Raw genomic sequence first — 15,492 nt, 5'->3', positions numbered from 1 at the left:
TAATCATTGCTGGTGGCAGGTTTTCACTTTTTTTATCTCTCACTCCCCCCCCCCCCCCTCCATATTTCTTCAATACTTTCCCAGTTTTTGGACCCACCTACACTGGCTATTAAATGCAGTTTCAGACTGGTTTTGGTATGTAGATGATTGCATAGGAAATACTCCAGAAGACAGGATCAGAATCCAAAGTGATCTTAAGAGATTAGGGAGCTGGGCCGAAACTAATTTCAACAGGGAGAAATGTTCAGTGCTACATCTAGGCAATTAAAATGAAACACACAGATTAAGGATGGCTTGTAATCAGTACATGTGAAAGGAATCTAGTTGTCTTAGTAGACCACAAACTTTATATAAGACAACAGTGTGATGCAGCAACTGAGACCCCACCTAAACATTAGGAAGAAGTTACTTCTGGTAAGAGCTGTTTGGTAATTGAATATGCTGCCTTGCAGGGTGGTGGAGTCCCCTTCTCTGGAGGTTTTTAAGCAGAGGCTGGGTGGTCATCTGTAGTGGGTGTTTTGATTGTGTTTTTCTGTATTGCAGGGAGTTAGGCTAGATGACCCATGAAATTCTGGAATGGGTTTGAGATGTGGATAGTCATTACACAAACCATAGAACACATGTGCATATTTGGTCTTTCTTTCACTTTTGTGGACATTTGTTGTCTGGTCACCTCAGTTTGAAGCTAGCTTTGAACTGTATTAAATGGTCAGTGTAGATGGGACCTTTGTGTTATGTCATTTCCCTTTTATCTCTTTGCCTTGAAAGTACAAAGGGACTAGCATAGTTGCTAACAATAGGACTGATTAAGAAGGCACATGCAATAGTTTCTTCAGTTGATGGTGAGGGGCATGCTAGCTAGGAAGTAGTTAGCCCTAAAGAATACTTTTTGAAAAGCTGTAACCCTGTCAGGATTTATTAACATAGTTGAAATAGTGAACTCAAAACATCTTCACTCATGTCTCAAAACACCTTCACCTCAAACAACAACAGAAGTGACCGAAAATGGCATCTGGAAGTGGCATAAATCTGTTTTCTGTTTGTTTGTTTTTAATGCTCGTCTAGAAGGTTGCATTGCAGATACACTTGGAAAGGAAAACCAACAGAGGAACAAAAAGAACAAAAAGTATTATAAGATCGTTGGCACAATGTAGGCTCTCTGTGCCTTTGGGATGAATTGTATCCTCAGGATGCACTTGCTGGCCGTACAGTTTGTGTCTATTAAAATAGGGACAAGTCTTGGTCAGCAAATCAAGACCACAAGCTCCCCCCCCCCCCCGCCCCCATGTGACTTAATGCTTTTTGGATGGGCTGACTGAATTATTTTAGTCCCAATTTCCCCATAAACTATGATACTTTTTGTTCTTTCTATAACTGGGAGTGGGGGGAAACATGATTTTTGGGTTGTCTGCAACTCCCTGTGGACATTCTTACATCCTCCAAGCCTTGAAGGTAACTTTGTCTTGTTTTGGGAGACCTTGGAATATTTTTAAACCTATGAGATTTTTTTTTTCAACCAGAAAGTGAGTAAGTAGATATGGCTGCTGTAGAAATGAAGAAAATGAGTCCTGACTCAGCAACCTCTGTTGGAAAATTCTTACCAAAACTTGCCGTACTGTTGAAAGTCCCCTATTAAATATTAATCAACCTCTCTGACATGGTGTTTTGAAAAGAACATATCGACCATTTGCAAAACATAACTTCTACCATCACCACCACCACCCCTGCCCATATGCTTCCACAGTAATGAGAGAACGTGATTATTCTATCCTGCCAGTGACAGTCACTAGGATTGGTTCATTTCGTATGATAATTCATGGTGTGACTGCCATGCCAGATCATACCCTAATACTGTAGCTTAAAATAGTCAAAAATATGTCAATCAGCTATTAGGAGATCATGACTTTTTATATTGTTTTTAATCTGTTTGATTGATTGATACCTGGTTTAATTGTTTGTATGTTTAGATTGTTTTATATTTTGAGAAGATGTGGTTTATTGTTTCCCTGTGCGGCACTGAATTGTTGCAGGATTTGTAAGCCACCTTGAGCCCTTTGGGGTCGAGATAGGCAAGGTAGAAATGAGGTTATATATATATATATATATATATATATATATATATATATTACAGGGCACTGTAAAAAAGTGGAAATAGTCAAGCTCCAGAATCATTAGGTACCATTATGAACATTACTGTGGAGTTCTCTGGTCCCTAACCTATTGAATGCATGTATTACTGCTGTTTGCATTGTTATATAAAAGAGACTCAAAATTTGAAGTAAAATCTTCTTTGCTAAGAGGAAAACGGGGCTTAGCGGTGAGAATTCTTGCCTTTTTTTGACCCATAGATACATACCCACTCCTGCATCCTGCCCAGCTTTCCCCCTTCAATTGCTTTTCCCCTCGCATACCTATTGGTCTTCTCTTCTTTGCAGTCAGTACACCGCTTGGCTTCATCTTTTTCTTTCTCTTCTCATTCTTCCACCATGTTTTCCTTCTCTGACATAATTACTCCAATCTGACCAAGCTAGCAAACCAGTTTCCCCAAAATCATAAATTGACAAGGCAACTACCAATAGCAAGTGGCAATGGAATAGTGATGGTTTTATTCCTGCACATCATGCTACTTACTTTACTTACTAACTTGAGCGATCCCTTGTTGTCCAAGTATGATGGCATTCCAAGTATAGTGTCTTGACGGTGGATACATAGGTGACTGTTGAGCCTTTTCTTGATCCACGCAAACAAAACCCCACCCTGCTGCCTATCTCACTTATCCAGATGCTGCTGGAGAGAGAAGGGAAAAAATGTCCCATCATTGGAAAGAAGAAAAGGAGAGAAAGACCGATGGAATAAAAACTGAAAAGGAAGGGAAAGTGGGAGGAACTTATGAGCTTGAGACTCTGTAAAGGCTCCCACCCTCAGCAAAGCCAGAGCAGGGATGTGTAACTGCTTTCAGTATTTCTGTGATATACAGTACTGGAAATTGCTGGCATCTCTATTACTGAAGGAAAGGATCTTCTCTGTACTTTTCCAGAGCCTTGCTGAAACTTTCTTATGTTAATGCAGACATGTAGCCTTGTGTTTTTCACATCATATGGACAATAATCAAATACTTTTATGCCTGAGAAAGATGCACTCCACACAAAATTTGCATATACAGTGATTTTAGTGTCACCTTCTCTGATGATGTTCCCTGTGTGGTCTGAGCAGCTCGCAACCCCCTAGTGATGCCACTATATCTTACCCTTAACATTGAGGGCCATGCTTCTAATGCTGTTGCAGTTTGTGTAATCCAGTGGCTCCCAACCTTTGGGCCACCAGGTATTTTGGACTTCAGCTCCCACAGTTCCTAACAGTTGGTAAGCTGGCTGGGATTACTGGGAGTTGAAGCCCAAAACACCTAAAGGCCCAAAGGTTGGGAACCACTGGTATCATCTAATAATTAGTTGAAGAAGACTATCCTTAGCAATTTACCATATAAAGGCACACTGTAATTTCCATATGCTTCAAAATACGTTTGCAAATACTTAACCTTGAAATATCAATAAATATATATTAATAAAAAAATTCCCCTGGTTTATGAGATTTTATTTTATCTGCATCTATTGATACCCTATTTATAATTAGAATATGATCATCTAAATGCGTCCATATAAGACAGCAAGGAGTGTAGCTTGATGCATAAATGTGACATTGTTGCTGAATTCTAAAGATCCTAACTTCTCTATCTGTACTGTGATGTCTGTTTGTCTAGGAAAACCAATCAGCAAATGGTCTATCTGGAAATAGCCCAAACCTGTCTCAAGCAAGAGAAGGAAACATGGGATACCCAAAGCTTCGTGCTGGTTACATCCCCATTCCAGTAATACATGAAGGTTTGGACAACAGGCAGCAACATTCATATTATTCTGGCTATCAGCCTGGCGTGCAACGAGTCAAGACAGAAACCATTCCTCCCACAATGCGAGCCCCATCACCTCTAAGGGGAAATTTTGCCCGTTCACAGTCCCCAGCTATGGGAATGGCAGAAGTTGGCCAGGCAGATAAACAATGTGGACAGACAACAGCAGCTGCCCCAACACAAGTTCCCTCCTCACATGGATCTGAGGTAAGTTGACAGAACTACTGTGGTATGTTTTACATTGGAATCTTTACAAGGCTTAAGATCTAAATGATAGCATGGGACTGAGTTATACTGGTCACAAAATTGGCTGTTTAAATTATGACTCATTTTGTACAGGCATTTCCATATGTTCTGAGATGATAGTCAGCAGACCATTTTTTTTATCTCTAGCAGTTTGTGCAGAAAGGTAAATGCACACAAATTGTTACTTATTGAATATGTAGATATGCAAGACATTGTTCTTTTTCTGCATATTGAGTAGTTCTGAAAAAGATGGTCCTAAATCTAAAACAGAACTGAACTAATACAGGCAGTCCCTGAGTTATAAACAATATATGTTCTTAATTGAATTCATATGTAAGTCAGAACAGGTATATTTTAAGTGTATCCCCTGCCAATTTTTATTTATTTATTTTTGAATTGCATAGGGAAGGGTTTACACCCCTGTAACATTTATTTTGCTATCTTTGCCCCTGTTCATAATATTTCACTTAATCTTCAGTTAAGAACATATCTTAAACTTTCTGTCCTTACAACAACTGGATTTTGAAATTTTGGGTTGTTGTGGGAACAAGAGTTGGTGATCAAGCTTCAGTGGAAACACCTTTTTCCCATCATAGTACAGGAGTGAATATCCCTTTCTATTGTTTCGTTCCCATTTGTAACTAGGTGTCATATGTAAATTGGATGTTGTAACTCAGATACTACTGGGGCAGCGTACAGGGAGCATACGAACTCACATGTTATGTCAGCTCCACTGGTTGCCAGTCTGCTACTGAGCACAATTCAAAGTGCTGGCTTTAGCCTATAAAGCCGTAAACAGTTCTGGCACAGCTTACCTGTCCGAATGTATGAACCACCTCTATAAACCATCTTGTAGATTAAGATCTTCTGGGGAGGCCTTGTTTTCGGTCCCACCTCCTTTGCAGGTCTGATTGGTGGGAATGAGAGACAGGGCCTTCTCAGTGGGGCCCCTCAGCTGTGGAACTCCCTCCCCAGCGAAATTAGATCAGCTCCCTCCCTTCTGACCTTCTGTGGCTGTGGGACCAAGCCTTTGAACAGTAATTCAGTGCCATAAGTTGTTATGGAAGAAGTGCATTTGCTGCTGGAATGGCTCCTGGACTATGATTTAGGATTGTGTGGTTTTAATTACTGAGTTTAATGTTTAGATGTTTTAAATTCCTCGGTTTTTATGTATATGCTTTATTTGTATGTCTGTTTATGTGGCATTGAATTGTTGCCTACTTATAAGCCATTCTGAGTCCATAAGCCATTCAGGGTGAGGAGGGCAAGGTATAAATATAGTAAATAAATAAATAAATTTGTGCCTGCATTTACTGTTTTTAGCGACAGATAGTGAAAAGCAATATGATTACAAGTGAAATTTCATGTACAACTGAATTACTAATACATCTGTTCTCCCAAAGCATTCTGAAATCTATAAAATCAAGAAAAAGGAGTATTTTGTTCACTGAAGTACATCAAGTACTGCAGTACACAATTGCACCAGTAAAGGGAAACTGTATCTGCTGCATTAGGTGCAAACCTTTCCTTTCAAAAGAGGAATTTTTAATGCTGAAATATAAGCTGCAAGGCTTATTCAGCTATGAATGTTTCCATCAAATGACAGGGAAGTTTATCTGTCATTTAAATACATATAGTTTAAAGATGGCATTTCATCAGTGGTTCTGTCTGAAATCCACAAATGTTCATGCTAAAATAAATTAATAAGTCTTAATGGCACCACCTGATTCCTTTCCTGTTTGCACTGCAAAACAGAAATCCAAGTTTCCCCAGATTGTCATAGCTGTCTCACTGGCAGCATAACATGATATTTGAGATTTGTCACACAGCTGCTCTGACTCCAGATTGTTGGTATCCTTCCTTTTTGTTATGTTTGATTAGTTTTAAAACTAAAAAGTACTTGTTAAGTTGTCATTTTTCCACTGCTAAACATAGGAACAATGGTAGTGCGACATTCTGCCTGCTTAAAGCAATAGCAATAGTATGATGTTATGAGTGCATTGCATCTGATTCTGATTGTAGCTGCAGTGTATACCAAGCAGTGGATGTGCATTGGGAGTATCTTAAGCTAGCATAACATGAATACTGTGTTCATTTTTCCTCAAGTAGGAATCTAAGTGTTTAGTCAACATATGCACATAACACGCACTTTTAACTGGATTTGTATTAACATAGCCAGAAAAACATGCTGTAAATTAGAGAATGCACCTCAAGTGTATACCTTCTGCACAAGTGACATCACTTGTCAGTCCTTTGATGGCTGTGTGTAGCAGACAGTAGTGTCTCACTTTGCATTTACAAAAAGCAGAACAGTCTTTAGAGTCACAGTTCTGACAATGCATATTGTTAAACCACTTCCTTGTTTGTGGTGTTAACTGGCTCAGGAGCTACATGTCTCCTTGAGGGTTTTGGAATTACTTTTTGTTAATTTTCTTTTATACTTAATTGTTTTAAAACTATTTAAAGTAATAACAGAAACTCATAGAATTGAAAAATAGTCTTATGGTAATCGTTTTTGGAGTTTTCCCAGTTTTGGAAGGGCCTGGGAAAATCCTCAGAGGGAGTTTTCCTAGGATTAAAAGATGTTACTAAGTATACTTGCTTCAACCTGTTGTGATCCTTGATAGCTCTTCAATCCCCAAGGGAGATCTATTAGTTGAAAAAGTATATTGAGACAAGTTATTTCTAGCATCTAGGTCAAGTTATGCAGATCTGCTTAGTCAGTCAGTAGTATACCACGTGGTTATTGTCATTCTCAATTTTGTTGTTGGAACTTGGTAGAATTGTGAAACATCAGGTACCTCTGTTTGAACACTTTTGACTTCTTTTTTTGAAACTGAACATAGAATACTAATAGCACTTTCTTTCCACTCCAGCAGTCTCCATCAACTGCACCTTCTGAGTCACCAACAATTTCTCCTCAGCTATCAGGAAGGCCTAGCCAAGGAGGCCAACAGCTCCCTCGTGGATATATTCCTATCCCTGTCATCCATGAGGGAAATATTCCAAGACAACCATCACAGGCCTATCATCAAGCACAGAAGACACATTATCCAGCTCAGCAGAGTGATTACCAAGCTCACCAACCAGTATACCATCAAATTCAGGTCGATAATGTGGATCAGAAGCCACAAAGGGCGCAGTCCCCATTTAGAGCATCACAGAGAGGCCCGGGAAGTCGTGAAAGTTCACCAGGCAGAGTCCAGTCTCCAACTCCCATCAGAGTACAATCAGTTAAACCTCAAGTGAGTGTGGTGAACCTAGTTAATTTTCATTAGAGATTGTTCAGTTAATTCCTTGGTTTGTTTTAGAGAGATGTACTGAAAATGATATCCCATTAATTGGTTATGATAAACTGGCTAGTAACCTCATGTCTGACAGCAAAGTATACCTCTGCCTTTTTAAAACTGAAACTGTTGATATCTAGGTTGTAGCACAGCTGTGAGATAAGTGATCCAGCATTTATGTTTGATTTTCACAGTTAAAAGAGGATAGGGTTAGTGATGGTGTTTTGTTGACTTTTGATACTTCTTAATTCTGGTCATATTCTTAGGGGTCATCTTCACCAGCCATAAAAGGCAATGCTCATCTGGGGAGGGGTACTCCAGGTTGGCTTTGCTACAGGCTGTACTGCATACTCGCAAACCGCTTAAGGGGTGAATAGCAGCTGCACTGCACAACCCCAAACTGGCCTGGCAGCTGCATGGCCAAGCAGCAGCGGAATTGATTCAGCGCTGCTCAACCACAACTCTTATCTTATTCCCATCGATCTGGTGGTTGTAGCGCCCTGGGCGATCTAATAGTTGCAGTGCCCTGGCCCCAGAAATGGTACTGGATACCACTCAGCTCCCAAAGTGATGATATCCAGAGCTACAAAGCAGTAGGGGATGTGGGGAAGGAACAATTCCTTCCTTTCCCCCTCCATTTTGCAATTGCCTTGTCGCTCTGAATATCATCTTTGCAGGCACCAAGTACTGTCCAATATCATTTCTTGCCTCATGGGTACTGCAAACACCTGATCAACAGGGCAAGGTAGGTGCCATCCCCTGGAGATGTATTATGTAATTATGCACAGTTCTACAAAATACCAAAGGGTGGTTAAAACCTTAGTGTGTGGGTGGTTATACTGAACTCTTGGCTGGTACCATTTTTCTCTCCTCCTGGCCTTGCACCACTTTCTATGCCGAATGACTTTCAGTCCAGATGAGAAAAAGCAATAGCAGTCAAAATTTCATCCTTGGGCTTCTCTCCAGGTCGGTTAACCAGTATGGGCTACGATCAAGCCAAATCTCTGATTAAACAACGAATAACAGACATTGAGCGCCAATTAAACTTAGCCAATGCCCCATCCTTTATTATCGTTGGAGTCCATAGGTTTTGTACCTCCTCTATGAAATATGTAACCATGCTGGAGGTTTCCAGCCATCGGAGGACCTTCACTCTGGCATGTTGCCATGCCCTCCCATCTGCCATATTGGAAGGGCATTACTGGAAGACCCCAAACTCTGAGAGACTGTGCCCCTGTTAACCAGGACACATAGAGACAATGGAACACGTGCTTCTTCAGTGCCTTTTCTATAGAGATATTCAATCCCTTCTCATTACGCCATGGCTATACAAACACCCAGGACACGCTGGACAATTTTACATCTCCCTGCTGCTTTCAAATACTAATTTGGCTATAACTTGTAATGTCACCAAGTTCTGCACAGCAGCAATTAAAATCTGGCAGTCAATGTCTAATAGCACAAGCTAGTACTAGCAGAAAATTGGGATTATAGTATTTTAATTAATGAACATTGCTCCCTTCTCTGTTTGACTGGACTTCTCTTCCCTGTGCCACATGAGCACCCCAGACCCCCTTCCTTTTAATTCCATAATTTATATTGGGCGTTGATATATATATGGCTTTTAGCCTAGATTCTTAAGTTAATTGTCATAATGTCCTAATAATGTTACACCTGTTTTAAAGTTTTCGATCTCCCGACTGTGTCCCTCTTCTCGTGAGCTGATCAATGACCATAATAAAGTGAACTTGAACTTGAACTACAACCTTCGTGGTTGTACATTTGTTGTATGATACATTCCACTTTCAATCAGTAGGCTGTTAACATAAGTCTTCTTATATACATCTTTTTAAAAATTAACATTTAACTATTTTTTAAAAATTAAAGCCACCCATGTTACCCACCCTTCATTCCTTGCTCTGGCCACATATTTATTCTCTACTATTATCTTTAACCATGCACAGTTTTCTTCATTTCTGTAAGATGCTTGTGTTGGCTTCCCCTTTTTTTAACCCATCTATATCTATAAATTTCCTACTGGCGTCCAACGGGGAAGCAAAACTCTAAAACCCCTCCACAAAACTCCACCAAAATTGCCATGCCCCAAGGATAACACACTAGGTACAAACTAATCCAGTCAGAAATCAAAACAACACAACCACACACAGAAAAAACGGCAAAACAACTGAGCATTCGCACTGGCACAAAGTCCCCAGCGCACGTGCACACATGGCCGAACGGCCAACGCACTTCCCTCCCTCCCTCACCCCGCCCAGCGCAAACACGTCACCGCACTTCCCCACGGCACACACACACACACACAAACAATGCAACTTGCCCCCGCCCCCTTCCCTCCACCCCCTCCTTCATCTTACTCCTCCCACGCTGCCTCCAAGCCCCGCTCCACACACTCCAAGCCTCGCTGTGCCGCATCCCCACTGGAAAGACATGCCCCCTCCCTTCGCCCCACCCATTCCCTCCCTGAGACACTCCTGGAAGGAAAGGGATGGGGCGAAGGGAGGGGGCGTGTCTAACCGGAGAGGGAGGGAGGAGGGAAGGAGTGAGTCACGAAGGAAAGGGGTGGGGCGAAGGGAGGGGGCGTGTCTTCAAAGTCGCCCCCTCCCTTCTTCCCACCCCTTCCCTCCCTGAGTCACTCCTTCCCTCCTCCCACCCCCTCCGGAAAGACACGCCCCCTCCCTTCACCCCACCCCTTTCCTTCCAGGAGTCAATCAGGGAGGGAAGGGGTGGGGCGAAGGGAGGGGGCGTGTCTTTCCGGAGGGGGTGGGAGGAGGGAAGGAGTGACTCAGGGAGGGAAGGGGTGGGAAGAAGGGAGGGGGCGACTTTGAAGACACAATGATGGATCCGGACCAAAGCATTCAATACGCCCAAATATCCACACAGATGGAGTTTGAGGGAGACCTTTACATTTGGGAGTTGTAGTCACTGGGATTCAGAGTTCACCAACACTCAAAGAGCATCCTGAACCCCACCAACGACAGAATTGGGGCAAACATGCCACACTGAACCCCCATGACCAACAGAAGATACTCAAGTTTACACACAAGCATAAAGAAGGGGGAGGAAGGAGGGATGCCAGAGAGAGAGAGAGAGAGAAAGAGGGGAAAGGAAGGAGTGTGAGAGAGAGAAAGAGGGAAAGAGGGCGAGTGAAGGAAGGAAGAGAGGCCAGGCAGAGACTTCAAAACTCTTACTAAAGGCCACAGCAACGCGTGGCAGGGCCCAGCTAGTTTCATATAAGTCATCCATTTTTATTTCATTTCATTTATTCTTTCCTAATATGAAATCGTACAGCTGCTTGCATGGATCTGAAGTTGCAATATACTCTGGATTTTGGGAGAAGCTCCAGAGTATCCCACAATTTCTGTTAACATGGTTTGAGGCCATTCTAATCCAAATCAGTTGTGTGTGTCAGTGTAGCAAGTTGATTCAGACCCCACCCCCTTCCTTTCTGAATAAAATGTCAGTGCAGATGCTCCTTCAGAAACAATGCTGTGCTCTGTTTTGGGTTGTATGAACCATTAACCAATTAATATCACCAGCCATGAAACCAACCCATATATCTGTGTGAACCTTCGTTGGCTCCTGTGAATTTATGTTGATGTTTTATATTTAGGTTATACATTAGATACATTTTTAATAGGTTACGTTTTATTTACTCTTTACATGCCACGTTGTATGTTCTTTTCACATGTGGGGTTATTCCAGGATATTATATCTACATTTGTTATTGTAATGAGGCATTGAATGTTTGCCTTTTTTGTTTGTTGGAATCCACCCTGAGTCCCTTCAGGGAGATAGGGGCGGAATATAAATAAAGTATTATTATACTGACACAAAAACACAGTATGACACAGCAAATGAGATATCTATGCTGGATTTCCTATCATAAAATCACAAGCCGAACCCTTTTCAAGCGTTTAGGACTGTGTGATGTATTTTCAAATGATGCGTGCAGATCGAAGTAAGGTGGCCTTTTGCAGTGGACAGATCATGATTTTGTCAATATTAATTGTTTTCAAATGCTGGCCGAGATCTTTTTGCATGGCACCCAGTGTGCCGATTACCACTGGGACCACCTGTACTCAGGCCCGTAGCCAGGATTTTGATTCGGGGGGGGGGGGGGGGGGAGTGAGAGAGGATCATCCCTAGCAAACCTTTTGTATCCTTTACCGCAATACCCCCATGCATATGGGATATATTAAGCATGGTGATCAGATCATGATATGAATAAACATAACAGTTTAAATAATGTACCAGTAAGGCCTTCTCGCAGACCACCATGAGAATTTCAGGGGGGGCTGAAGCCCCTCAAGCTCCCTCCCCCCGGCTACATGCCTGCCTGTACTGGTTTATGCCAGAGCCTTTGCAGTTGGATTTTGAGGCCCTAGTAATGGCTGAGTTTTCCTGTTGTTTTTCCTCAATGCGACTGTCACCTGGTATCATCATCATCATCATCATCATCATCATCATCATTATTTCTGGTACAACCAGCTAATAGCCAGAAGCTTTGTATTATTATCATTATTGACCATTATATAGTCATAGAACTTTTAAGGCTGATGAATCCCAGAAATGCCTTGCATCTGGACATACTGAACTTGGTTTTGTAACTGTGTAAAGGTGCAATCCTTGTCATTGTTTTCTTGGTGCACAGCTACCATTAGTCACTCTATTGTTCTCATTTTCCAGGTTTCTCAGCAACAAGTGCCAACCCAAAGAGCATCACCGACTTTACCGCCTGATGCTAAGTTTGAAAACAAGGCAGTCCCAATGCCTGCTGCTTCTATCCCCATTCAAGTCAGCCGTACAGATGCAGATACTAAGCCACCCCCACAAAAACCACCCCCCGCAGCAGAAAATGTTGATAAAAAGATTCCTTGCCCTGCTAAAGCAGCTCCTGTAGAAGAAATATCTTCCCCACAAGAAAGTGAACCACAGAAAACTTCAGAGGCAGAAGAGCCTCCAAAACATCCAGGACTTTTGAAAGTTGAAGCTGTTCTAAACAGAGTACAATTACTGGAGCAGGAAGTCGATTCTTTTCAAGGTAAGAAGAATGGCAAAAAATATCTAATGATAGAAGAGTATTTGACCAAAGAGCTGCTAGCCTTGGACTCTGTGGACCCTGAGGGTCGTCCCGATGTTCGACAGGCCAGGAGAGATGGCGTAAGGAAAGTCCAGAATATCTTGGAAAGACTTGAACAGAAAGCAGAAGATGTTGCAGAGCCTAATCAAGGGGATGGACTTCATTCACAATTGCCTGAGAATACTCCATCATCACAGGAAAAAATGGATGTGGATCCCAGGGTGGAAAACCTTCCTAAGGATATAAGTAATGAGAATGCAAAGGAACAAATCAAAGTCGAAATGAATCAACCTGGAAACAAGGAAGGAGTAGTTACCAATCTTGCCAAAGAAACAAACAAATCTGAATATGCAACTGAACCATAGCCAGAGGCAAAAATTAAAATCCTTGAACTCTTTAAATTAAGTGTGTGTTAAGTGAATTTTAACTTGCATGCATTCAGGAGCTTTGCACCAATTGGTTTTTAATCAACATAGCAGCTTGGGACACTGTAAACACTCAGGTGAGGGAAATGTGGAGGCAGAAGGAAAATACATTTAGTGTATATTCTATCTGTTGCTCGCAGGGTTGGTCCAAAGATCATCTTATTAAAAATAGATGTCAACCCTTTGGGGAGGGGGAGGTGGAAATTGGGTTAATATTGGCAAGTATACTGACTAATGTAAAACATTTTACCTAAACACATCAGGATTTAATTTTTTTTAAAAAAAATAAACACTCTTGAAAGGAAAGATTATTTTTACTGTTAGGCACTTTAAAGTAACAATGCCTTGAAAAAGCGTGTTGAGAAAATATAGATATATTTATATGTGTTGAGAACTTTAGTGCTATATTTTAAATGGGAAAAAAATAAAATTCTGTACAAACCTGATGAACCTGTGTGGTTTATAAACTCAAAAGCTGTCTTTTCAAGCCAATATTATATATTTTGAAAATCAGAATTTTTTTTGTAATGCTCTAACTAGGTTTTTTAAAATGTCCACTTACTTATACTTTCTAATCAGTCGTTGGTTTGTTCTTTAATATGTCAAGTTTACATTCAGACCATCTTGATGTATCTGTATAGCCTGCTAGGAACATGGTCTATTTGTAGTTGGATAATAAAATGATGGGGCACATTAAAATACAGAAATAAGGCATTTAATCAGCCAATTTTTCCTCTCCTGTTCAAAGTAGAAACAAAATCATAATTTCAACTGTGCCATAATGCAAGTTAGGAGAAATATGCTTAAAATGCAAACATTCTTGAAATTGGAATGTTAGTTTTATCTTTGGGTTTCTGTAAGCAACACAGTGATTCCAGCCATGAAACCTTCGGCAACAGTTTTAACGTTATTAGAAGTTTTCATTACTGACTGCATAATCCCATCAGAACTGAAGTCTTCATTTCATACAGCAGTACTTCAGAAATACCAACTATCTGATTTCTCCAAGTCTCTCTTGCTTAGGAATGGTTACACAATCTTTTACATAACATATACTCTTTCTAATCCTTCTTTCTTTCACCAAGAGCTCAGGAGGGTACGGCAAATCAAGAGAACAGAATGATCTTTTGAACAATAACATTAAATGTGATCCAAGAGCCAAACCTGCTATCAAGATGGAAACGTGGACTTGCCAAGCACATATTTCACTCATGATACTATGTGGAAAGGATATTTGAGGCAGCAGAGCAGTTTTATGTCACGTTTTCTTTGTCCGCATGCTTCCATTATAAGCTTGTTTGGATGGAAAAGCCTTGGGTGACATTTTCAGGAGAGAATGAAGCTTATGGGAGAAATTAAGTCCCCATTTATTTTTTTCTTCTATGGACACTCTAGTAACCTGGTATCTCACCATGAGTATTATTTGACACAACGTAATAAAAAAATCTGGTTTTGGATTAGGAATACTTGTATGCAACCCTAAAGCAACTGGATAAATAAACACTTTGGAGGAAAGTGTTTTGGGCTGTACGGCCATGTTGTAGAAGCATTCTCTCCTGACGTTTTGCCTGCATCTATGAGGTTTCCTCAGAGGTTGTGAGGTCTGTCAACATGGACTGGACTCACCACTTTGACATGAAATCCATTAGATGCCAATAGAGCACTCATTGAGAGCACTGCCATCGCCTATCATGGCAAGCTTGAAGAGGGTCCAGTCTATTAGCTTGTGAGACAATGAGTAAAAAAAGATTTGGAGTGTTCCTTGGACTATAATAATTTCTTTGTGGTCACAGCTGAAAGCCATTCCATAGACCAGAGTCATTTATTTTAGTTTCACTTTAAGAATCAGCAAGGTTATATTCCAAGCTCTACACCTTCATTGGTAGTATAGCCGTCATGTCAATATAAATGTGTCTGCATAGTTTTTGCATGAGCTCGCCAGCCATAAACTCCTGCAGATTCCACTTTGGTTGAGGACATGCATCTGTCATCAGGCAATAAGAATACCTTTTTAAAAGGGAGAGTCAGCCACAGTGACTTCCTGGGTGCAAGATATAAACAAGGCCATGCTTTCTTATTTTCTCATTCTATTAGGGGTTTTTAATGTTATGCTAAAATATTTTTTTCCTTGGCTGACGAAGATAGCAATCGCTGTCTTGCTTCTGCCAATGAAACTCAAATGCTTGTTGAAGTAATAACTATTTATTTGCTTACTAATTCTTGGCACAGGGTATAGTGGCCAACAAAACTGAATGCTATCAATTGGTTACTGACAGTATTAACTCATGGTCCTGTCATTATTCACCATGGGGTTATATCTGGCTGTTTTTTTGTATCAGAAGAATGGAAGCTATTGATGAAATGGAGTCTTCCTCCCATCGTGTTCTCAAGATGTCCCATCTTGTTTTGTGTTATCACCCATCTTGTTCTCAAGATGGGTAACAACACAAAACAGATGCCAAGAGCAAGGGGAAGTCGTGTTATGAGAGTAGGAGATTGCTCACAATATATTGGATATAGTTTATTGCA

General features: G+C 40.9%; 1 protein-coding gene across 2 annotated transcripts in view; it reads left to right on the top strand.

Moving 5' to 3' along the window:
* BAG3 (BAG cochaperone 3) overlaps positions 1 to 13,409 on the top strand; it is a 34,202-nt gene extending 20,793 nt beyond the window's left edge. The window contains exons 2-4 of one of the 2 annotated variants that reach the window (XM_060768534.2): positions 3,758 to 4,111; positions 7,030 to 7,395; positions 12,145 to 13,409. In XM_060768534.2, coding sequence (XP_060624517.2) covers positions 3,758 to 4,111; positions 7,030 to 7,395; positions 12,145 to 12,903 — 1,479 coding nt within the window. In that variant the 3' untranslated portion in view covers positions 12,904 to 13,409. Of the gene's footprint in view, positions 1 to 3,757; positions 4,112 to 7,026; positions 7,396 to 12,144 lie in introns of both variants that reach the window. The other variant, XM_060768533.2, reaches the window with a different exon arrangement.
* Positions 13,410 to 15,492: the final 2,083 nt, after the last annotated feature.

This window comes from Anolis sagrei, chromosome 3, assembly GCF_037176765.1.
Source record: "Anolis sagrei isolate rAnoSag1 chromosome 3, rAnoSag1.mat, whole genome shotgun sequence".
Lineage (NCBI taxonomy): Eukaryota > Metazoa > Chordata > Lepidosauria > Squamata > Dactyloidae > Anolis > Anolis sagrei.
Note: the sequence above shows the minus strand (reverse complement) of the source record. Positions and strands in the feature narration are given on the sequence as shown.